Source organism: Anabrus simplex, chromosome 5 (genome assembly GCF_040414725.1).
Source record: "Anabrus simplex isolate iqAnaSimp1 chromosome 5, ASM4041472v1, whole genome shotgun sequence".
NCBI classification, from domain to species: domain Eukaryota; kingdom Metazoa; phylum Arthropoda; class Insecta; order Orthoptera; family Tettigoniidae; genus Anabrus; species Anabrus simplex.
The window spans coordinates 129,913,098-129,938,927 of record NC_090269.1 but is presented as its reverse complement, the minus strand read 5'-3'; the positions used below and the strand labels follow the sequence as shown (position 1 = coordinate 129,938,927).

The 25,830-nt window shown below is 40.3% G+C and overlaps 1 protein-coding gene across 9 annotated transcripts in view; it reads right to left on the bottom strand.

Moving 5' to 3' along the window:
* LOC136873840 (semaphorin-1A) overlaps window positions 1-25,830 on the bottom strand; it is a 923,904-nt gene that overhangs the window by 236,565 nt on the left and 661,509 nt on the right. For all 9 annotated transcript variants that reach the window (XR_010860177.2, XR_010860178.2, XM_067147109.2 and 6 more), the window contains exon 4: window positions 11,030-11,081. Coding sequence is in view for 7 of the 9 variants with exons in the window: in XM_067147109.2 (XP_067003210.2) it covers window positions 11,030-11,081 (52 nt within the window). In the remaining 2 variants the exon portion in view is untranslated. The remainder of the gene's footprint in view (window positions 1-11,029; window positions 11,082-25,830) is intronic.

Sequence of the window (25,830 nt, the reverse complement as noted above, 5' to 3'; positions counted from 1 at the left end):
TATTATTATTATTATTATTATTATTATTATTATTACTCGAATCGAGTAGGGGTTCATCAGTCTCTCTGATAAAATATACAGTCGAGCGAGTTGACTGCGCGGTTGGGGTCACGAAGCTGTGAGCTTGCATTCGGGAGATCATGGGTTCGAACCCCACCATCGGCAGTCCTGAAGATGTTTTCCGTGGTTTCTCATTTTACAGTATGAAAATGCTGGGGATGTACCTTAATTAAGGCCACATCCGCTTCTTATTCAGTTCAGGTCCTTGCCCATCCTTGCGTCGCTGAATAGTTTCCATGTGTTAGCGCGACGTTGAACCACTAGCAAGTAACACATTCGAACCGTACCAACAAGTACACAAGCGTAGAAAAGACAAGAACCAAACCCGCGCGTAAAACGTTGTAGCAGTTCCACAAACCGTAGAAGTGTCAACTCTAAATTTACATTTATGTCACCAAGCGGAGCTGCCATCTTGATTCCTGTGCTGAGGGGTCGTTAAGACGGAGAAACTGCCCCCCTTGTGTTTTTTATCGTTAATGGTGAATATGGGTAAACTCTATTCTAACTAACATTCCAAAGAAAATACTAAATGTCGGAATAGAAGGCGACGAATTTTATTGGGCAATAATTCGGCGATCGGAACGGACGTACAGTACATCATGTATAATTCACCATTTATTAAATTACTGATTTTGATTAAAAATTAAGCTGAATAAATACATTTGTAACGCAGGTTGTTAATTACATGACTTAATGATGCATGAATGAGTAACTACAAATACATCACTCGGAATACTGCAGTTTCAATAAAATTATTGCAGGCTCATTTGTTCAACTATCTGCCGAGCTGAATGCGGTTTACTCACCCTCTCCCCCAGAGAAATTAACCAAAGATAAAATCCCCGACCCGACCTGGAAACGAACCCGGGACCCTTTGCACCAAAGACCTCTCGCTGACCGTTCAGCGAAGGAATCGGAACAAAAAAGGGAATTCCTTTATATTAGCCTAAAATATTACTTTTACAAGCAAGTTGTTTTACGTCGCACTGACCCAGATAGGTCCTATGGCGACGATGGGATGGGAAAGGGATAGGAGTTGGAAGGAAACGGCCGCGATCTTAATTAAGGTACAACCCCAGCATTTGCTTGGTGTAAAAATGGGGGGAAACCACGGAAAACCATCTTCAGGCCAGCCGACTGTGGGGTTCGAACCCACTATCTCCCGATACTGAATAATAGCATAATAGAATATACGGTAGGCCTATCGTTAATCATAGAAGAGGAGTTATAACATTAAAACACTCCATTTTCGATAGTCTTTTCGCATTTCATAATTCACTGCTCTTAACGAGATCACCTCTCCGCAGAAAATATATTTCATATAATCTTTTTAAACCTCTGCCGTATTATACGAGGATAAATCTCTTTCACAAATTCGAGCGGACTCTGCGACGTGACAGGTCATAGGGAATCCTGGTTTCCACACAAGTGAGAGGGTGAAGATTAGAGGATGACGAAATGCTGTTCATTTTAATACCCGAAAACCTAATAAAGTAGGGACGGATATAGTTTCAGATTCTCTGGTGCTGCATTATAGGCGGGATATTCATTTCATGGCGGTATCAAATGGGTGTTACTCTAATACACGTACAGTATTACATGAAATACGAACCGCCCAGCAGATTAAGAGTAGAGGTAATGTAACAGAATGAAAGAAGGTCGTTTGCAGCTGCAACAGTCTGCTACTTACGGATCAAGAGGCGTTCGCTATTGTTGTGGACAAATCTCACGACGGTCTCACAGACACATTCATCAACAAGTAATGTTAGAAACAGTGTTGCCAGATCCTATGAAATTTCGGAATAACTTCCGTTGTTTGAAAATATTGCAGAAAATATGAAATTAATGGAAACCTAACGACTTTTTCCGTCTTCATTTTATAGACACAATCTACAAGACATCAATACAGTATTGAGCGTTTAACTTCCCTTCATCTGCAATCAGTTTTAAGAGAATTTGGGGTGCGAGGATGAGTTGTTTAACGTGCGAATGGTACAAGTCTACCGCATATTAACGTTCTAATATGACAGGTGGGTTGTCAAAGCATAACCTACCACATATCTTCGAGAGGAAATCGAAGAGTGAAATTCAGCTAAAATTTCGAACTTGGTATAGTATTTCTGTGTCTAACGAAGAATCAAATCAACGAGAGCAAGAAGAAAGAGGTATGGGACGTCATCTAGATGTTCGGTCCATTTTAATAATAATAATAATAATAATAATAATAATAATAATCAGCACAGAGAGGAAGATCCTCAGATGAATGAATGAATTATCCCCGAATGTTAACTGTATAACCATTTAATTTTCAGTAAAATAATAAAAATTGACATTTTTTAACATCTTCCGAAATTTTGACTATATCTCCCGAAATTTTCGAGCCCCGAAATATTATTTTTAAATCTGGCAACATCGATTCGAGATCCAAATATTTGCCGGATTTCTTCTCAGTCGTAAAGTTCTTAAACCAAGACAAGTAAAGCTTTCAAAGTGATAAATCCACGAGGTTTTCCAACGAGTTGCCTCTTTCGAACTGTCCACCTTGTTTCTTAGGACCTCACTCTTTGTAAGGTTTTCTTGGATACTTCCTCAACACAGAATATGGTGACAATGAGATTCCTTTCAGATAACCATTGTCATTTTAATTTGGTTCAATACAAACGTGCACCAAACCAATTGTCTTTTTTTAGATGCAAAAATCTGACCATGTCATGGGATTCGCTAGAAGATTCATAGTTCTCAAACTGAAGAAAATAAGACCTTGATCTGGGATCGAATCCGCCAACTTGAGTTTAGAAAGTCAGAGGTCTATCGTCAGAACCTCTCAGCCCGGCTTGCAGCATAGAACACAGATGAACTGGTTGGATTCACGACGACCACACTGAAACTATGACGTGAAGAGACAGTCACGTAGCATGCGGAGTACCCTTCTGTATTTCTGTGTATTGTAAACACACACACACTCTCTCTCTCTCTCTCTCTCTCTCTCTCTCTCTCTCTGTTAAAAATATACAGAACTGTACAGCCTCCTGCACGACGGGTATGCTAGGAGATTTGCATAAAGTGTAGGGGATTTGGTCTATCAGAACATCTAGAATTTATGTTATTTTCTCTACATTATGGAATAACGGCCTAGACGACGCGTTCTAACCTGGGCCGGTGACCTTAGATGTTAGGCTTCTTTAAACAACAATCATCATCATCATGGTTATTGCCTCAAAATACGGGGTCTAGACATAACTCAAGTTGACTAGTACATTCCGGCACTGAGGCAGAGTGTGTTATAAACACGAAATACAAAATGTTCGCTTTATGTCATTGTTTCAAAGTTGTAAATCCCAGCTGGTAATACCTGTAAAAAAAAGGTTTGTCAAGAAACGACACCAGCCATATTAAAATCTAAATGATATGCTATAACAGGAGAGAGAAAAATAAATGCTTATTCTGAACAGCTATCTGAAAATGAAAATTGAATTCGTTCGTGGCAGCTGTGGTATATCTTCCAGAGACAATCGTAGAGGGGCGATCACAAAATAAGCCTGTTATAATCCTCGGCTCAAATCCAGTCATCATTCGGACCCGTCTCTTCCGAACAATACATGTCAACTCGACCAGCTTATACCCCGGAAGAATGCTTTCCGGGCTTGTAGCCTGGATTAGGATGTCTACATGACAGAACTCACCCTGCCCGGAAAGCTGTTCCGAAGAACCATGCGTATTTCCTGTTAACGCATTGTATCCTGTAATTGTCATGTTCGTAATTATCAAAGATTTTAGCCAGCTGAAGCATCCGTGGCTCAGACGGCAGCGCGTCGACCTGTCACCGCTGGGTTCCGAGGTTGAAACCGCGGTCACTCAATATGAGATTTGTGCTGGACAAAGCGGAGGTGGGACAGGTTTTTCTCCACGTACTCCGGTTTTCCCTATCATCTTTCATCCCAGCAACACTCTCCAATGTCATTTCATTTCATCTGTCGTTCACTAATACTCCAGAGGAGTGCGACAGGCTTCGGCAGCCGGCACAATTCCTATCCTCGCCACTAGAAGGGAGCTTCATTCATTCCATTCATGACCCGGTCGAATGACTGGAAACAGGCTGTGGATTTTCATTTTTCATTTATTTCCATATTACAATTTTTCTTCGTTTTTCCCTCTGAAGGCTGCTTGCGTACCTGCTAAAATTCTCAGGCGTATCCCTAGGGACCGAGCTCGAAGCTGCAATCGCTTCAAGTGCGGCCAGTATCCAGTATTCGGGAGATAGTGGGTTCGAACCCAAATGTCGGCAGCCCTGAAAATGGTTTTCCGTAGTTTCCCATTTTCACACCAGGTAAATGCTGCGGCTGTACCTTAATTAAGGCACGGCCACTTCCTTCCCATTCCTAGCCCTTTTCTGCCCCATCGTCTCCATAAGACCTATCTGTGTCGATGCGACGTAAAGCAACTTGTAAAAAAAAATACTCCTCGGGGTACGCGTACCATATTTTGAGAACCACTGGTATGGTGTATTTTATGTATTTTACTGGCATGGCTTGACCATGGTAAATTGATTTTTGACAAATATGTCTTAAATCGGAAAATGTGTGTAACGAAAGTGTCACGTAACAAAATGTGTGGCGTGATGTTACCTGGCAACAGTACCTTGAGTGCTGCACATGCCATGGATCTGTATAAAGAGAGCTGCACTGGCTGTGGATCTCTGAGTCATGGGCATCCATGGCTAGTCATCACAGCAATCAATGTTAAAATATCACTAAAATTCAACCCCTTAAAATTAAATTCTAACTTTATGCCTTTCACTTAGGCAGTAGCATTTCCTTCAGGGATCAAACTTACCTTGCCTCTCACAGTAACAGGCTATCTCTCTTACAGTACGTACTGTCAAGGTCAGTACAATTACAATTTAAAATGAATGCAGTCTATCTTGCGAATGTAGGCTGCATTACTCCGTGTGTGTTCCGAGTGTCGAGCAAAGCTATTTGTCACTTGGCTAAGTTCCTGTGCCGATAAGGCCACCCATCAAACTGCAGTATTTGCCAACATTTAAGCTGGGAAGTCTTGCAACTTGCGTGCAGCCGAGCCCAGACACGCCACTTTAATAAGTAAGACTGACCTCAAATGACGCATCAGAGACTCCATTGTGGGTCTTAAACATTATGTAAATTCTCTCGAGAGCGGGCACCTTGACTTACTAAAACAGTGAAATGAATACTTCAAAGTTCGTGAGTCGAACCCTAGGAGATTGGCATGATTCCTCAAATATTTCCCTACCGAATTCCAGAAAACTCACTCACTAAAAGCATGTGTCTTCATTCTGAATTCCCTTTCAGCTCTGAAAATACTCCTCTATCCCTGTTATCCAGTGTCTATTAGGTGAAGTTCGTAATACTGTTATTTTGCTCCTTAAAACACCACCACCACCGTCTATATACACCATGAAGGAAGTCCCAATTTATTTCCAATCCACGATCTAAGCCAACGGCCGTAGCCGTGTTGAAACACCGGACCCCGTGAGATCTCCGAAGTTAAGCAACATTGGGCGTGCCACGCGCTGTTGGTGGGGGGTAAGGGAATGGAGAAGTTGAAAGGAACTGGCCACCCTACCGTACGTAATACTCTGGGGAGGTTCGGATCTCCCTTCGGGCAGAATACTCCCTTACCTTACCTTTAATGGACTCCAGCTACTTGTGAGAGCCGCTTACGCCTATCTATCGAATGTTGGATATTGGCCACCGTGGTTGGGCTTCACATTAGGAATTTCAGATGCTCTGGTCGATAGTGCACTGGGTTGCACAATACATCTAATTTGTTCAGAATAACTGTCTAAGGGTTTGAATAGTTGGTAACGCAGAATCATACGTTTCATGTAATAACTGGCTTTCTTATAACCAAAATCACTTCCTTTCACACTTTAATTAAGAATATTAATCACAACACAAGACTACATAACACTGAAGCAATGGAATGCACATTCACTATCCTAATAAGGAATCTGTTAACAGTCTTGACTGAGAACCTATTACATGAAGAAAGTACCTGCTGGAAGGAATGCGGAGAAAGTATGAGAAGACTAATTTCCTGCTCCTTATTCATTAATGCACATTCACTCACCCACGGATACAGAAGACCTAATGACCGATTCATTGCTAAGATATTACGAGGAGATTAAAGGAATAGGTTTTAAGTATTATTTTCCGATAAGATTCTGTTCTCTACTACCTTTTGAGGAAAACTGATAAGGAACGTGTTTACACAAGGGAGATCTCAGAAATCAATCCAATTAATTGAAGAATTCGCCTGAGAACATTATTTCGAAATAAAATTGTAATTTTGCCTTTTTATATAAAGTTGAATTTATCATGTGCTCCAATGTGCCAGAACATAACGATATTTAAGCTGCATTTTAAAGACTGCAATAATACGCCTTTATTATTCACCACACCCATTTTCTGATAGTTTTTGTCTTTCTGTATTTTCTACGAGGACGTGAACACATTCAAAATCCTTTGACCACACTTACTAAATTCACATCAGTAGTGATTGATTGATTGTTACTGTTTCTTGGCAATGATACGAGGAATATATGAAATTTAATGCAGTTTTTAAGATAATCTTAACGCACAAGTAAAAAAAGTGATAAAGAGAATCCAAATTAAAAAATAACGTCCTAGGAAGAAGAAGTAAACAGAGGAGAATTAGGTTTACATTTGACGGTCAATTATATGTGACCAAGGACCAATGAACCCGAGAGAGCTGATCTCGAATCCCTACTTGGTCACACTGATAACGGTTTCCTTATTTCAATTTCTGGAAAATTCAGAATTGGTAATGATGCTTGTTGTTTAAAGCACAGTTTAAAGGTTGTCGGCCCTTAAGTCAGAATTGGTACTTGCCTCAGAAAAACCAGCTGGTTTCTTAGCAATTCTAGTCCATATTGCTACGACCACACAAGGACAGGTGTATAAATGCAAGTTAACAAACAGAACACTCACAGGGTATATAAATGGATATAAAAACGAACTCTTATTAGTACTGTTGGTATGTATTAACGTTACAAGAACATTAACGTACACTTGTGCTTGAGCAGTGCTTCCAAGTACGTTTTTATGTATGTTATGTAAGTTCCATTGAGAGTATGCCCCTGTGTGTACAGGCCACATGTAAAGGATGCGAATGTGACGGGGAAGTCAACCTCTCAGTTTATGGAAAGATTCGCATACTACGATTTCGCGGGGTATATGCTACGGCACATCGAACATTCGCATCTTGTCATTTCTTTATGGATGCAGTATTTTTGCACAGCCCAGAGTAAAATGTAACTTCCAGTAAAGTCCCACTCTCATTTAAGACTGGGACACAGTTTGGAAACTGCTGAGGTGTGAATGGACTGAGTAATGACATTCGGAGCATGACTATGCTTTTGAGTGTTGTGAGAGGTGTTACTTCCATAACGACATAACTTTTGGTAATACTGTCTGGGTATCCAACCAGTATCTGGGCTGAAAAACAGAGACAGACAGACAGACCTCACATACGTTTACAGTATGCACTGTAGATCAATGTCTGCGACACAGTCATGATAAATCCTGATTAGGTGCGATATTTCTCTGATAGGAGGCATTTGTCGTGTCTGTTAGTTTAACATCGCTTGCAGGGTCGGTGCTGTATAGACTACACGTGCAGACTGAGGTAAACATGGATTCTTCTTGTCAGCAGAGCACAGTTCAGGCCGAAGGTGGTTGATCATTGCATGGAAGTTGTTCACTGAGACGAAATGGGACTCCTGGTACATCTGACGTGCCTCACCGACGAACGAGATAGAAACCTGCTGTGACAACATGTCCACCCAATTTGTTCATCTCCAGTACATTGCAAGAGACTGGTACACACAGTAACACAATGCACCGTCCGAATTGTGGTTGACTGGTTCGATGAACACTCCATGGACATGATAATGCTAGCCAACTTCAACTCTATGCAGCCGAGAAAGAAATGCGCGCCACTGACACTTCTCCGAATTGCTTCCCAGGCTTCCGATATCTTGTTGAGTCCCTGTCACGCCGTACTGCCATCGTCGTCAGGGCGAAGCGGGTTGCTACATGCAACTAGCGACGTATCTCTCATTTAAATGCTCATCGGAGTAGCGTCCAGAGACGACCCGGTGGGAGATGGAGCGAGCCCTTAGCAGCAAGGGGTTTCCGTCAAATTTAGTCGGAATACGCTTCTAATTCCTCTCCAGGGTAACGTGGCTGGTCTGATATACAGGGACAACATCTTTCCACCGGAAGTTACAGGATCTGCACCCTCTGTGGGCGAAGTCTTTACACTAGCGGATAAATAATAATTTCGTGTGGCTATTTCTAGCCGAGTGCAGCCCTTGTAAGGCAGACCCTCCGATGAGGGTGGGCGGCATCTGCCATGTGTAGGTAACTGCGTGTTATTGTGGTGGAGGATAGTGTTATGTGTGGTGTGTGAGATGCAGGAATGTTGGGGACATCACAAACACCCAGCCCCCGGGCCACTGGAATTAACCAATTAAGGTTAAAATCCCCGACCCGGCCGGGAATCGAACCCGGGACCCTCTGAACCTAAGGCCAGTACGCTGACCATTCAGCCAACGAGTCGGACACTAGCGGATGATAATGTTAGAACCCATCGATCTAGAGTGAACAATCAATTCCTCGGAACTTATGGCATACAGCGAATGGTGTGGCCGGCATATTCTGCGGACATGACCTGAGTTCGACATGGATGAGGTGAAGTGAAGAGAGGGACTACCCAACGTTCTAATTCTCCTATTAACATTCAACAACTGACTGGAACTTGCTATCCAAGAGTGGGATAATCTGCCCCAAAACAAGTTGGATTACTTGGTGATGAGTATGCCCTGTCGTGTTCAAATATGCTTCAGGGCCCGAGGTGCCTTGATCTGCCACACAATGGAAATTTCTTGTTCGAAGTTCCACATTACCAACTTTTTCCGTTGTCGCTGTTTTGGTGCACTTGCATAGCTGACTTCAAGTTTTTCTTTGCATGTACTCTTCGCAACCCACCACAATGTATGTACATACAGATGGTAGTAAGAAAAAAAGTGCACTGAACCAGCATATTCAAAACTTTTTTTCTAAGCACTATGCATCATCTCTTTTTATCACCGAACATTATTTCATGAAGGACAAAAATCCGGCACCACGGCGTATCCGAAAACGGTAAAAATAGTTAGTGGGACATAGAAATAATAACACTGTTATGTCTTTAACAGGCTAATAAGTTGTTGTTGGTTTGTTGAACTGAGGAAACATGGGACATGACAGAACTCCGTTCCAGTAGTCTAAGCAGTAGGGGGTACGGTTGACATGGAAAGGGGGCGGGTCCATAGCGGTAGTCATGGAGATAAGCCTGCTGGCCGGCTGGTGTTGCCTGCAGTTGTCAAACCTCTCACTTCTGAGTTGTGTACAACAGAATACAGCTGTCTGAACGAACGAACTAGTGATCCACAAGCAAGGGGAAGGAGAAAGGAATGCAAGAATGTGGAAACACCGTGCAATGTTCACCATCCAGCCGCATCTGCCAGAATGCTTCTTTAAATACTACGGGCTTAGTCAGATGAAATTTAAGACCATACTTAAATATATGTTAAGAGCGAGTAAGGTAGCAATAAATCCTACCAGAAGAATATTTCTTATTATAATTTCTATGTCATGTTGATGACGTGAAGGGAGATTATTAGAAAGGAGGGAGGCCGTTTTATCACTCTCTCGACAGTAACACCCAAAATGTAAACAAGGAATGGCAAAGAATGAGTAGTCTATCGACCTTTATCAGAGAGGCGGGGCGAGGGGGAAGGGAGGGAGGAGAAGGAAATTACAGTGAACTATATCCATTTAAAAAAATAAAATTCATGCTGAGAGTCAGTGCAATAACATTCAACAATCAGCCAAGAAATGCGACGAATTATTTATGTACCTACTGGAGGAGGGAAATAGGAAAATAAATTGAAAACTAAAGTGCTTACATTTCACTCCTCTCGAATATATATTCTTCTTGGTTGTTTGCTCAGCAGCTTGGGTTAGAAATTTGTGCCAAGTGACCTATCAGGGTAGTTCGCAAGGTCTTGCATGCCCATATCTCATTACTGCAACTTTTACAATGGCTCTGGGAATTGCGCCTTAACACACACTCATGACGTGGCCAGTTTCACACACCGCTGATAATACGACATAATATATTAATAAAAAGTTCTTGCACAACATAAAGGAGCATTACGTAAGAGATTTATATAGCGCACCAGTTAGTTTCCCATTCTAGCATCAACTTCGCTGACGAAACTGCTAAAGAGAGGCAAGTCTAAGCAGCGAATACTGATTTGGTAACTGCTCGCCCGCTCGTTAAATTACAAAATACTGAGAATGTACTTTTAAATATTGTAAACAAAGATGAGTTCTCGCGTTGCAGCCATATATTTAATTAATGTATTTGAAAAGTACACCAAGCACTTCTCGCCTGCACTGTCAACAGACGAATTAATGAACGTAAATTTTCGTAATAAAACATACCAAACGTAACTTATGAGTAGAGGTGGTGAAAATTAATACCTAATTTTGTCATTTATGAAAAGTTCCTTCGGTATATTTTTCGCTATTTTATTTCGTCAAATATTTTGCTAAATTTTATTTCCACTATTCAGCAATAAAAGCTAAACCAACATATAGTTGATGCCATATTTGCAGTAAAACATCAGATAATATTTTTACCCATGTACAAGAAACATGAGAGTTATTTTTCTGCTGAAAATATCAAAGCATGGATGTCCGAAAAAAAAAATGCATCCTGCCACTTTAACAAGTTAAGTTAATCATAGCTTCAGGTCGTTTGTTGTGAGATCTTCAACCAACTTCTGTATCTCTAAAATAAGACTAAAAATAATAATGAATAGTAGATCATAGCATTCTCTAGCAGAAAGAAGTCTTACCTGTTCCGTGAATTCTGACAGGTCCCGTAGGCTAATATTGTACACGATGTTCCTGAAACAAAGTAAAACATACTCATTTAATGACAACTAAGACTCCTGGAAACAAAATAATACAGAACATTTCTTGAACTCATTATATCTTTCAGTAAATGCACATGTGTTAGTTTTAACTAAGAATAGTAGCATCCATAAACGAAGTGTAAATCAACCCAACTAATGTTGAAAGTAGAAGACATTAATTCATTAATTTGAACAGCTACTTTTGAATTCAGAGTATATATATTGTTGTAGCTGTTGATTCATATCAACGAATTGGAATTGGGAAATCATTAATTACGTCCTAGACCCCCTACCTACAACACCTTTCGTGTTCTTTAACTTAAAATATTAATTTTTTGATCTTGATTAATGATTTTTAAATGAACGTTCCAGTAACTACTACGGCTTTCAAAGACACCGAGATGTCAGAATTTCGTCCCATAGGAACTCCCATACGTTCCAATAAATATCCAGTGAATATCTTTCGATGATTTGTATTATTGTGGGATAGGTCACAGTGCGTGGAAATGTAAAATCAAAGTCTTTGCAAACAATCACGCAAATCCATATGAGAACGGTGGCGATTAACGATTGATTTTTGTAAAAGATCAATTGAAAAGATAAGTAGACCCTATAAGAAACGAATGGAAAAGGCGCCCATATTTTGGGTTAAGCAAGGTAAGGTCAGAGTCGGAATGAATAGTTCAGATGGTGGAGGACCGGCTGTCCCCGATTGGGGGAAAAACGGGGTGGGTTCGATCCCAGCTTAGTCACACGGTATTTGAAGGTACTCAGTTATGCCACCCTCATGTTTTTTAGATTTACTGGCACGTAGGAGATTTTCTATGGGACAAAATTCTGGCATCTCGGCGTCTTTGAAAACAGTAAAAAGTAGTTACTGGAAAATTTAAAAATCATTAATCAAGGTCAAAACATTAATATTTAAAGTTAAATTACACGAAGGGTGTTGGAGGTAGGGGGTCTATATTGCAGAGACAGGGTCATAAGTAGTGGAAAATGATTAATGAACTTCAGTAGCGACGTGAATTCAGAAGAATCCTCCGACAACACGCGGCATTCATGGCCACGTTAAGAAACGGGAAACAGCCAGAAGGACATTATTATTATTATTATTATTATTATTATTATTATTATTATTATTATTATTATTATTATTATCATCGAAAAACGTTTACAAGCACTTCCGTATAATAATATACAATGTATACATACAAGGTAAAATACAAGGTGAACCGAAATTATGAAATTATCAGCGTTAGAGGGTTGGTCATACTGATAAATAATTAAGCAATTCGATATCTCACACCGTTGTTATTTTATCAGCTGCTGTAGTTAGCCAATCATATCACTTCGCGGGCGAATTCAAATGGGCTCTGCGCGGCGGTGTTGCTAAATCGGCGCGTGTCCTAAGAACGGCTTGGGAGTCATGCTGAGAAATCAGCATCAAACACAAAGACACCGGTGGTTTCAACCAGTGTCACCGTAGCGTAGTGATGGGATAGTCGAATTAAAAATAATCGATTATTTGATCGTTTCATTTTATTCGATTATATTTCCCATTCGATTATTTTTCGATTATTCATACGAATGAATGAGGCAATCGAATAGTGAATATTTTTTCCAACCGATTATGTTTTCGATTATTCATTCGGAACTGCACTGGAATGAATGAGGAAATTGAACAGTGAATACTTTCAAAATAATGGAATGAAAAGTGATGTTATTAAGACAGTTTATCCACTCATTTAGTTTCAACATTTGGACATATGTTTGGAAAAAGGCGTATTTCTATTTTTCATTAGAGTTCATCTATTCGCTTATTTCAATCGATTATCCATCCGACGCACTTAAACCGAAAAACTGATTCATGACGCATCCGAATATTCTATGCGATACAACTGAATGATATTTGAAACTCATTCGATTATTTTATTCGATTATGTGTATGGGCGCCCTTGATGTCCAGGAAGATGGAAACCTGGTACTTTCTTTTTGGGGTCCTTGATCGGGAAGGTGTCGGCCGGTGGACTTTGTTCCGATCGCTGTCTCCTTTCTGCGGATACAATGATTGTTTCAAGCAGTGTTGCCAGGTCTCCCGAAATTTCAGGAGATCTCCCGATATTTTGCAACACATCAGACAACCGAGAAAAAATCTCCCGAATTTCCCTCTAACCCAAAGTTGACGAAAATGAATAATAATTATTAATGGTACATACGACAGCTACTACAACGCATCAGACGGGTTCGGCCTGAACTGTACTGGAGTGGACAGTGGACGCTCCTCCACGACAATGCCCGTCCGCACACCGCGATCCGCGTGACTCAGTTTCCCGCTGAGCGCCAAGTGACTGTTCTTCCACACATTCCGTATTTTCCGGATTTGGCGCCGGAAGATTTTTTTTAATTTTCTCCGTCTTAAATTAACCCTGAAAGGCCACCGGTTCGACAGTGTAGCAGGTATCCAATAACGCGTGACAAGGGTTCTCCGGGAGATTCCAAAAGAAGCGTTTGCTGCCAGCTTCCAGCAGCAGCTTTACAGTCGCAGTCAAAAGTGTGTTGTAGCTAACGAAGGTTACTTTGAAGGCCAGTAAAGGAGTTTTTTGTATAACTTACGTTGTCTTTATTTAATAAGACCATTTACCAACTTTTCAGACACAGGTTGTAATATAATTGTGCCTAAAAACTCTTTCCTTGTCTCACTGCATGACGTTTTGTCGATAACACCACTGGTTAGGTACTTCCCCGAATTAATGTTAGGCTAGAATTACGTGATCTCTCCCCTGCTACTGAACTCAAAACTCACGCTTAACAGCATCACTCGAAGGGAAATCCCCGACCCGCGTATAGAATATAAAATCTACATCCCGCAACAACTTTAAAATTAGCGCAGAATTTCTACGCATGATGAATAACTACATCTACAAGAACAATGGGGAGAAAGAGAAGGAGAAGAAGAAAAAAAGAAGAAGTAGAAGAAGAAGAGGAAGAAGAAGAAGAAGAAGAAGGAGAAGAAGAAGAAGAAGAAGTAGGCTACGGAGTGACCAGAGAGTACGGGTGAGTGAAATTGTATATTTTTCTCATAATAACTTCACATGACTATTGGATTCTTTAATTTAGTTACAATATAACATTTCAGTGCTCGAGAAACTACCGAAATTTTCATCAAAACTCCCGAAATGTTTACGTACAACCTACCGATTTTTTATTTGTAGACTTGGCAACACTGCTTTCAAGTACATGTAGATTAGTCCAGAGTGGGCTTCGGGGAATTTAACCGCGTTGCTGGTGGATCCCGCAAGGCGGTGTACGAGGGTGAATTCCTGTGGGCTAAGGTCTTCTTGAGCAACTGTGCTTTCGCTGGGCTTCTCGTCAGATCTGGAGGAGCAATGTTTGTTCGAGTAGGCGGCCAGTGAGTAGGTGTGGAGCTCACTACGCCACTGGCAACTATTCACTAAGCTACACGTCAATCTTGATCGAATGCACGCTGTTTTGCTATGAAGGAGCACAGTACTCACCAGCCGAGTATGCGCGAAAGTGAAGCAGTGCAAAGAGTGTTGACATATGCACGTGCGGTTAGGAGCGCGCGGCTGTGAGCTCGCATCCGAGAGATAGTGGGTTCGAATCCCACTGTCGGCAGCCCTGAAGATGGTTTTACGTGGTTTCCCATTTTCACACCAGGCGAATGCTGGGGCTGTACCTTAATTAAGGCCACGACCGCTTCCTTCCCATTCCTAGGCCTTTCCTGTCTCCTCGTCGCCATAAGACCTATCTGTGTCGGTGCGACGTAAAGCAAAAAAAAACATATGCACGCCATTTGTTCCCTGCTAGTTAATGCAGAATAAGATTTACACTTTTAGTCTCAGATTCTTTGAAAGATTCAGGCGATGCTGTTTGAATGATAAGGATCGGTCCAGTTTGACACCCAGATATTTGGGAAAGAAGTTGTATGGGATTTAAGTTCGCTAATTTCGACAGCTGCAGTCGCTTAAGTGCGGCCAGTATCCAGTATTCGAGAGAAAGTGGGCAGTATTCGGGATATAGTGGGTTCGAACCTCACTGTCGGCAGCCCTGAAGATGGTTTTCCGTGGTTTCCCATTTTCACAGCAAGCAAATGCTGGGTCTGTACCTTAATATTAGGGTCACGGCCCATCACAACATGTCTTGAAGAAAATCTGAAAATGAACTATATGAATACGAACATTTTACGGACAGCCAAGCGGCCATTAAGGCACTAGAAGCAGTCCGGATAATATCCAGAATTGTCTGGTATTGCCATTCACTTCTCCTGAAGCTCTCAAAGTACAACATTGTCAAAATAATATGGGTACCAGGGCATGCAGGTATAGAAGGAAATGAAAAGGCAGATAAACTGGCCAGGAAAGGGGCAGAAACACAATTTGTAGACCCAGAACCTGTATGCTGGATTTCCTACGTACAAGCCCGACACTACATAGGAAAATGGGTACAAAAAGAAACAAATGGAGAACAGGAAAAATACTCCAGGATGCAGGCTTGCAAAGAAACTGATAAAAGGACCAAACAAGAAGCATACTAAAGAACTGTTGAAACTCAGCAGAGAAAATATAAGATGGGTAGTAGGACTGTTGACAGGGCACTGCCATCTGAAGAAACATCTACAAAGAATTGGAGTAATAAGAGACAACATATGAAGAAAATGCAATGAAGCAGAGGAATCAGCTGAACACATACTTTTCGAATGTGGGGTGCTGGGTTGAATCAGTCTCTCCACTCTAGGACTACCACGTGAAGAGAGAGAAAAAACCCAAGAAGACCCAATAAGAATAACCTGCAGCTTTGCGAAGGGAGCAGGTATATCTAGGTGCTAATGAAGGAAAAACATGGTAGCAAAAGATCTTAGAGGTCGAGGCTGGGAACAAATAGTTATAGGCCCGCACGAAGAGGAAGAAGAAGAGGACGACGAAGACGAAGAAGAAGAAGAAGAAGAAGGGCCACGGCCGCTTCCTTCCCATTCCTAGCCCTTTCTTCTCCCATGGTTGCGATAAGATCTATCTGTGCCCGTACGACGTAAAGAAACTTGTAAAAAAAAATTTAAATATAACTTTCTATTAACAACAGAGGAGTTGATACACATTAAATGATTGAGTATCGCGAATCCTATAAAGTTCATCGAATAGACACGTCATGGTACAAGAACAGGTAAGACCATTCCAAAATCATCATGCTTAATAACTGCTCGTCCCTGAAAGAACGCACCTTGTCTCTGTCATGTATATAAATCACGATATAGTGGGTGAAGAAACCTTGAAAGAAAAGAAAAAAGAATGAGCTCTCGATGGCTCATTGTGCTGATATTTAAATAAATGAGACACCTCAAGGCAGTCAAATCGCTCCCGCATACATGATGTCACGAGCAGCCTTCAAGAATGATTCGAAATGAAATAGCGCCGTGTCATAACTAGCAAAATTTAAGTAAACAGGTAATAAAAAGGAAAACAACGCCAAACTGTGTGAAGTATTGAAATGACAACGATAAATAGCAACTAAAAGAAGTGGCTACCTTGGCAGCATAATGTGCACCAACAAGGAGGGACCGCTTTCAGGACGTCAGTAGCGAATGGTGAAGGGAGAGAACGTCAACCCCTTTTTCTACTAGCGAAATACGAGGTTTGGGGCATAAGTCGTGACAACTATTTTGAACATTTCCACTGTGCTACCATACATTGGTCATATGTTGTGGAAACCACGACAATCATAGTTAGTACATGGACACAGCAAGAGATGGTGGCGATAAGCGCTCAAGACATTGGTAGGTGGTGACACGTCCGGCAAGATGAACGCGATCACATTATTGGCTCCAAACAATAATTATAAGTACCGAGCAAGTGGTTGTGCGGTTTGGTCACGTAGCTATCAGCTTGCATTCGAGAAATAGTGGGTTCGAACCCAACTGTCGACAGCCCTGAAGATCGTTTTCCGTGATTTCCCATTAATTGAGGCCACGGTCGCTTCCTTCGCACTCCCAGCCCTTTCCTATCCCACCGTCGCCAAAACACCTACCTTTGTCGGTGCGACATAAAAGCAAACGGTAAAAATAAAATGTAAAATTTATTCTAAGCCCCTGGATTACAGTATAACAACAACAACAACAGCAACGCTATCCAGGTGCCATATCTCTCTTATTTCATTTGATAGAGGCAGGTACTTGAACTTCTTTTGGATGTTCTCAGGGAATGGGATTGCAACATCAATCAAATAAGTGACCTTCAACACCTTGTTTTTTTCATTATAATATCAAGCAGGTTGTGACTCGTTGCTCTGGTCATTATTATTATTATTATTATTATTATTATTTATTAACAACAAGAATCAACCACATGGTGTAGGGGTAGCGAGCCTGCCTCTTACTCGGGAGCCCCCTGTGCGATTCTCGGCAAATCTATGAATTTTAATTCTGAAGTTAGTGCTGTAACTGGATTTACTTGGCCTCGTGAGACCGACCGTGGAGCTGTTGATATGAGAGTCAGCGGGCCCGGCCAAAAAACTAAAGAAACACAGCTGAGGATGTCATCGCGCTCATCACGCGACACTCCAGTACCTACAGGCCATCTCGGTGGGTAGAAATCTTTTTGACAGGCCAAGGCCCTAATGAGTTGTTACAATAAGAGATTATTATTATTATTATTGCGATGATGATGATGAACGAGTTAAGACTTGTCAATGTGCCCCATGATCTACAAAAACGAATGTAGGAAATTTCGGGAAAATACACACCCAGAACAACCGCCGAAGTGGATTTTCTCATAAACTTTTCGCCTAAATTTCAAGAGAATTTCGCATACTCATTACGAAATCTATTTATAAATATCACTGATGTCTGATGAGATATGAAGCAGTGAAGTCGTGAGGTTTCCCTTCATACTTTGAAGGGATCCATACGGATAATGCGAAACCATCTTTATGGTCTTTGAACAAAGGAGATATCCACAATCTGGACAGTTATACATTTGGAGATAAAGTCATAGCCTCATATTTACTGGTTTTCTTTTTATGTCTATTATTATGTGCATGAGGGGATCTTTGTAATGCACAGTTATTTGTCTCTGGTATTCTTTGTCTTGTGGCAATCTGCAATGGTAGAAAGGAAAAATATATACAAAATAATACTAGAACAAATCCTCTTACTTTAAACAAAATTCACATTACGGAAGGATTTAGGTACACATTTTTTAGAAAATGTGTCCTCAAGCAGTGGCGCATTTCATTATTTATGATATTTATTCAGTTTTCGCCCTTTCACTTTTATTGATTTACAATCATAATAAAGACAAAAATAATTAAAATATTTAATACCAAAGTACTATTGCAAATTTCTGTGGAATTATTGGCAGTAGACTATAATTCAGTATTTTCAGAGAAATCAATTAATTTTAGTTCAGGACCCGGAAATACGTGTTACGTTATTGGAAACACTTTGACACCTAAATGCATTTTAGTTTGGAAAATAATAATAATAATAATAATAATAATAATAATAATAATAATAATAATAATAATAATAATAATGTATGGCCTTCGGAGAGGCCTAGTGAGGTATTTTAAGTTGACGCCTTATAGGCGACCTGCTCGTCTGTGACGATGGCGTCTTACCTGTTATGAATTCTAATACTGCAGACGGCACTCACATCTGGACCCCGAAACATCGGGATTAACCAGTGAAGGTTAAAATCCCCAACCCTATCCGGGAATCGAACCCGGGACCCTAAAGACTTTCAGTGATCATCGGATTTTCTCGTCACATGATATTTACCTCCTCAATGAGGTTTGCTTTCTCTATACGGTTCGCAGAGGTTATTGAAAAAAAAATCGAAAATTATCAACAATAAAGGAAGGTGATATAAAAGAAATTTTACTCTCAGCATTTTTATTGAGCACTATAAGAATATGTAGGATCATCTGGGTGTAATTTCCATAGTATATTTCAATAGACATGAAATTAGAACACCTGCATCCTATCATTCCCAGTAATTTGGATCATTCAAATTACCAAGTTGATTGAAATACATGGGAAATGAGCATTTGCCGATCTCTTTTTTTATTTTCTCTTTCGTTCAATACACAGATGATAGATATGAGCCTGTAACATCACAGATTTCACACTGCTTATTTATGCTGAATTCGGATATGAGAGTAGTAAGTTCTACATAGTTGCATTCATTAACATATCGAAATAAAAAACTCACTTTTATGACTACCAACACTGTTAAGAGTGCGATTAAAATATCGATATAACCATTCGTCCCCTGTGGCCACTCGGCTGATTGATAGACGTGGGAAATGTGCAGTTGTCCATCTATACGCTGTTTGTCCGCTTATGCACTGCCATACAGATCCTCGATAGCTGCAACAGAACTAGATCTATGATAGCAAAATGCATGTTCAGTGCAGAGTCATTAAAGGAGAACCATCCCGCGTATAACACCGTCTTCCAATAGACATAAAAAAGAAAACCAATAAATATGAGGCTATGACTTTATCTCCAAATGTATAACTGTTCAGATTGTGGATATCTCCTTTGTTCAAAGACCATAAAGATGGTTTCTCAATATCCGTATGGATCCCTTCAAAGTAAGAAGGGCAACCTCACGACCTCGCTGCTTCATATCTCATCGGTAGGTCCCGGATTCATATGCACTAAAAACTCCAAAAATATGCATGCACATATGCACTAAAATGTTGAAAATATGCACGAAAATATGCACTAAAAATAAAACAAAATACACTTACAAACGCATTATTTAATTTTAACTCAGTGCTAAAATGATAAACATTTTAATTACTTGCAAACTGATGTATGCCAGTAGGTTATCAACTATTTTCCAATGTTTTCAGGGGTCAGTAACTTTTTGTTGTAGGACAGAATTAATTTATACGATGAAAATGATCGTTCTACGTCGACGGACGTAACTGGGCAACACTTGTACACTGGCACTGACTGCTGGGAAAATTATTCTGGCAAAGATTGTCTGATTCCACTTATGCAGTTGCTTAACATTTCTAGTCCCGGGTTTGAGTCCAACACTGCACTGAGTTTCCTTTTAACTTTTTCTCCAGTTTCACCAGGGACGCAATTTAAAGAACTAATGGTGTGTTGAATTAACTGAAGGGATTTATGTAGGGGTGCACCGTGAGTTTCTAGGTCCTTAATCGTCATCTAAAGTGATGAATAATGCACATAGATGAAACTCATATCTTTATAGGCCTATACAGTTTCAGATTCAAATGCGCACTTTGCTTCAAGACACACGCAGTATGACTATCATCAATAATTTTAACTATATCTTTTACTTTATTAAAGGTCTCCTGGTATAATGACACTGCGGATAACCAAGTTACCCGTCTTGCGAGAACAAGTTCCGGTGGAAATAGCTGTTGTGAAAAGGGTCAATACCCGTCTACCTGCTTGTATTGCGACACTGAAAGCACTTTCCTTGACCGGGAAAGGCTTCTCGTGTTGCCAGTGGATGCACAACATATAGAGTTTGTTAGATTTGTCATTTGTCATTTCGTTCAGAAATCTTGGATAATTGATCACAACATAAAAGAAAAATATATCTGTATATGCACTTACATTCAAAATATGCACTAACCTTCAAAATATGCATTTGCATATGCATTTCTTTAAATCCGGGCCCTACTCATCAGACATCAGTGATATTTATAAATAGATTTCGTACTGAGTACGCGAAATTTTCTTGAAATCCAGGCGAAAAGATTATGAGAAAATCCACTTCAAAGTAGGCCTGTGGTGAAAACTGAACGGAAAATATCAGTTCCTAAATATTTTTTTATGGTGTCAAGGTAAATCTATTTGAAATAATGTGATAATTTTAAAATGAATCATAACAGTTTCAACGCCAGCGGCTTTCTGTCAACTCTGAGAACATAGAATTTGGCTGGTAAGTAAGAGTCCTTGCCAATTGATACGCTCCTACAGTTCAATACTAACTGGATCACAGCAGATGAAAGACTGTTCGTAATTAAATATACTTTAACATACTCTAATCATGTAGCCGCTTAGGGTTCATGCCAGTCTAGAAAGCAAAGTTTAAACATACCATGTTTGGCAGAATTTTAATAATAAGAGGGTTACTTAAGGTTTGAATAAAGTAACTCGTTCTGAAAAGATTTTGAGCTAGTACGGCACGAGAAAATAATGTGGTACTTTTTGTGAAAAATTCCATTGGGTATTCAAGACACCTACCTGTGTTATGATTGGGCGATACCTGTTCTCGGTGGTGTTGTAAAACAACGATTGGGACGTTTATCACAGTGGGAGGCGTTAGAATATATAAATCTTTGTAGAAGAGCGCTAAATCGAGATATGTGGGCGGAAGACGCGGGCAGCTCATTAAGAAAGGTTTGTTGTGCGCCCACGTGATCTACTCTTTTCTTTCTCTGATCTTATTCCGAACAGTGAACATGAATTGAATTGGACTACTTCCCTTCCAGGATGTGGTCATTAATCCTGAGGGCACACCTAATCTGAACGCATTGACGTAATGAATTTCCCAGAGATGAAATATGGCATGTACTGACTTCAATAACCATAAAAGTCCCGAGGCTGACCGCATACAAGAGTTATAGACAGCACCAGTCTTCATCATGGGAGCTGCCGGTAGAACAAACTCTACGAGGCTCGAGAGCATTCACAAACCAACTATAAGGGTACCTGGGCGTGTGAACCTAATCAAACTTAAATTACTTTCGAAAGTGGACTTGCTCGAAATATTTTCACTTTAGAATTTTCATACACTTAATAAAAATATATTTACTACCTTCCTGTAAAATATTATCCCGATCTAAACCAAAGAATGCTTTTGCTGGATGGAGAAATATTAACGGCCTTCGCAAAATTTCAGATTTATCCAAGATTTTTAGGTGCATATTTTCCAGAAGGAATTTCATAAAACTGCAATAAATTTCAACATTTATGCTATAATTCGGAAATAATTAAAACAGTGTGTTATTGCAGCCAATGTCTTTCAATAAAATGTGTGATGCAGTGTGATGTGAAGTATTGATGGATGGCCATAACAAACATCCACGGCCTGTGCAGCACTCAAGGTGCTGTTGCTAGGTAACATCGCGACTCACAGTTTGTTAGATGATACTATTTTGTTACACAAATATTGGGATGCCCCCAGGAAATAGGACATATTTATGTCAATAATGCCTTTAAACTACTTCTCGTAATGACACAGTCGTGCAAAAGATGAGCAGGATGCTCAATGGATTGTATACTTTACATTCAATGCAAACTCCGCTGAATGTCAACGATTTCTTCACAAATGGCTGTCCACTGGGAAGAGGCAGAAAGCCTGGCGACTTGAGAAATTTCGTTGCCTGCAAATTCGAAGTCATTAGGTTGAAGAGCAGAATTTCACAAGTGTGGTATGTCCATTTTATTTTATTTTTTTACAATTTTCTTTGCGACGCACCGACACAGATAGATCTCATGGTGGCAAGGAAGCGGCTGTGGTCTTAATTAAGGTACAGACCCGGCATTTGCCTGGTGTGAAAATGGGAAACCACGGAAATAATCCATCTTCAGGGACTGTAAAGTTAATTGAGAAAAGTTTAAACATTTAAAAACCAAAGATATAAAAATATTTACATTTTATTTCAATCCTTACAAAATATTTTATTTTCAAAATAAAATATACTAATAAATTAAATAGTTTGTAATAGTTTCTTCGTGTACATTAAATGGATATAGAATGCATTAAAGTTACGCTTGTATCTGCTGTAGTTACATTTATGTGTTATTCATGGATTTGTTTATAATTTGAGGGGCCCAACTATGATTCCAGCAAGTGGGCCCCATCATATTCGTCACCCCTCTGCTGCGGAGTCAGTGTTGGGCCTGGAAACTCGTATCTTCGAGAGATGCAACTCACAGATCTCACTGTTTCAGCTGAGGTTGAGTGTGATGCAAATAGATTGGACGCCACCTGAGCAGAAATTCAACACAATTGCGAGTGATAATGAGGCGGCTACAGTCACGCGAGCCAGCCACGTGGGAACGAGCTGGTAGGGAGGACATGCACTTGTAAGGGCTGACTTCAGCTCAACTTACAATGTTGACCTCTCGGCCGCGTTCGACAGCTGACAGATAGCACTTTAAACGCTTTACCAACGTATGAATTCCCCCCAGCAAGGCCAAGTGATCAGTTTAACTTAAAACTCTTATTCTGAAGTAGTCTTTGGTGAGGAACATGAGGAATTAACGTACTGGTAATAAAAAAATATATCCTATTCTTCCATTATGTAGAACAAATTTAGCAATGAATCGTGGAAATGGAGAAACGGGTTCCAAAGTATATTTTCATACTAGAATAACAGTTCAATCAAAATTCTGGGTGGTAAAATGATACTTCCTTGACGATCCTTGGTAGTTAACCCAGTTTGGTGTCCCTCGTAAACTACACTTCAGGGTGAAAGCCATGCGTCGGATGATTTACAACATTTAAGAACGCATGCAGGGCGAAATGTAAAGCTATTTCGCGTCATAACTGTCGTAAGAACACAAAACAAGAAAGACTCATCTAACCACTTCCCCCATTTCCCTCTCTGGCTACGTCCTTGGTCTAATTTTAAAGGCGAGGGAGGTGTTATCGACTTTCAAATTTTAAGGAGAGTGAGAATAGGGACTTGTTAATTCAACAGAAAATACTCCAGAATGCTGACATCCATAGACCTTGTGAAAAAAAGACAAAGAGTGGAAGTTTATAATTGCCGTCTACGACACTACCAAACAGTATGAAAAAGCGTATTTTACATGGTAAAATTAGATAAAATGAAATTTAAGTTATAATCTCACTAAATATGAATCCACCGAGCTCCATAGCTGCAGTCGCTCAAGTGCGGCTAGTATCCGGTATTTGGGATATAGTGTGTTCGAACCTTGCTATTAACTATAGTTTACTTATTAAGCCATATTCATTATCATCGGCATCGTTTTAAATATTCCGTGTTTCCATCTTTTAAATGTCCGACTCGTTGGCTGAATGGCCAGCGTACTGGCCGTCGGTTCAGAGGGTCCCGGGTTCGATTCCCGGCCGGGAACCTTAATTGGTTAATTCCTATGGCTCGGGAGCTGGATGTGGGTGGCGTATTCAACATCACCCTAGGTAGGGCCCTTATCTTCACAGACATGCAGGTCGCCTAATAGGTCGTCTACTAGGGAAGACCTGCACCAGGCCTCTCCGGAGGCCATACGCCATTGTTATTGTTATAATTATTATTATTATTATTATTATTATTATTATTATTATTATTATTATCTTTTAAATATTGTGTAAGGTAAACGGAGGTATATTCGTGATAAACAGAGCTAGGATTTGGCGACGTGTCATCTTTTAATTGGTTCACAACAGACGTTGCTAACCTGTATAGAATTCCTGGTCATAGTTCCTACATTGTAGAAATGCTAATTTATTAGGGCATTTTTGCCATTTTGTATTTTTAGGTCATTTTCTAAAATTATACTTCATTATTTGGCCATTGCCAACGGCCGTAGTCGTGTTAAAACACCGGATCCCGTGGGATCTCCAAAGTTAAGCATCCTTGGACGTGGTCAAGATTTGGATGGGTTGCCATGCGCTGTTGGTGGGGGGTAAGGGAATGGAGGAGCGGAAAGGAACTGGCCACCCTACCGCACGTAAACTCCGCTTCAGGCAAACCTTAGCGGAGGTACGTACCTGCCTTCGGGCAGAATACACCCTTACCTTACCTTATTTGGTCATTTATGGAATTTATGACTGTTTGAGTCATTTTATTACATGTTTGCGGATTCTGAAGCATTTACGCGTGTGGATTTGGATATTAACACAACTTTAAATGAGGATGACTTAGCAGATTTGAGAATCCGTACAATGCGTTTTCAATCTTGGGACTAAAGACTTCGTTCACCACTTACTTCTTGGAAATGTTCACATTCTAAGAGAGACGGAAGTCGTCCTAACGAACTGTCGAGATTTTCTTCTGAAGACGCAGAGCAAAGTTCTCCGCGAAATGTAAAGAGTTTCACCTTGTTTTCTTAACACGGCATAAGCCCAAAAGGTTATTATAATGTATATAACATAAATATAGGCTATACCAACTCCACTAGTAAATTAATTGTAATATTTCATTTAAAATTTGTCATTTTTTTAAGTTTCCGTATCATTTTATTGTTTTGGACGTCATTTTAGAGATCACTTTTAAGCATCTTTAGGTCATCAAAATCCTGACCCTCGTAATTAATCTTTAAATACATATCATTTCAAGTTTAATACTAGTTCCCTGAGTTATCAACAGATATCTAGCTACTTGCTACTTGCGGACACATGATACTAATTCAAAACTTACCTGTATCACGAACATATCTCCCTTTACCCTACATAGGTTGAAAAAAGTAAATCCACAACCTGTTTCCAGTCATTCCACCGGGTCAGGAATGGAATGAATGAAGTTCCCATCTAGCAGCGAGGATAGGAATTGTGCCTGTTGCCGAAACCTGTCGCACTCCTCTGGGGCAATGATCAATGACTGACAGGTGAAATGAAATGATATTGCAGAGTGTTGCTGGAATGAAATATGACAGAGAAAACCGGAGTACCCGGAGAAAAATCTGACCAGCCTCCGCTCTGTCCAGCACAAGTCTCACATGGAGTGACCGGGATTTGAACCACGGAACCCGCTGCCGCCTGAGCCACGGA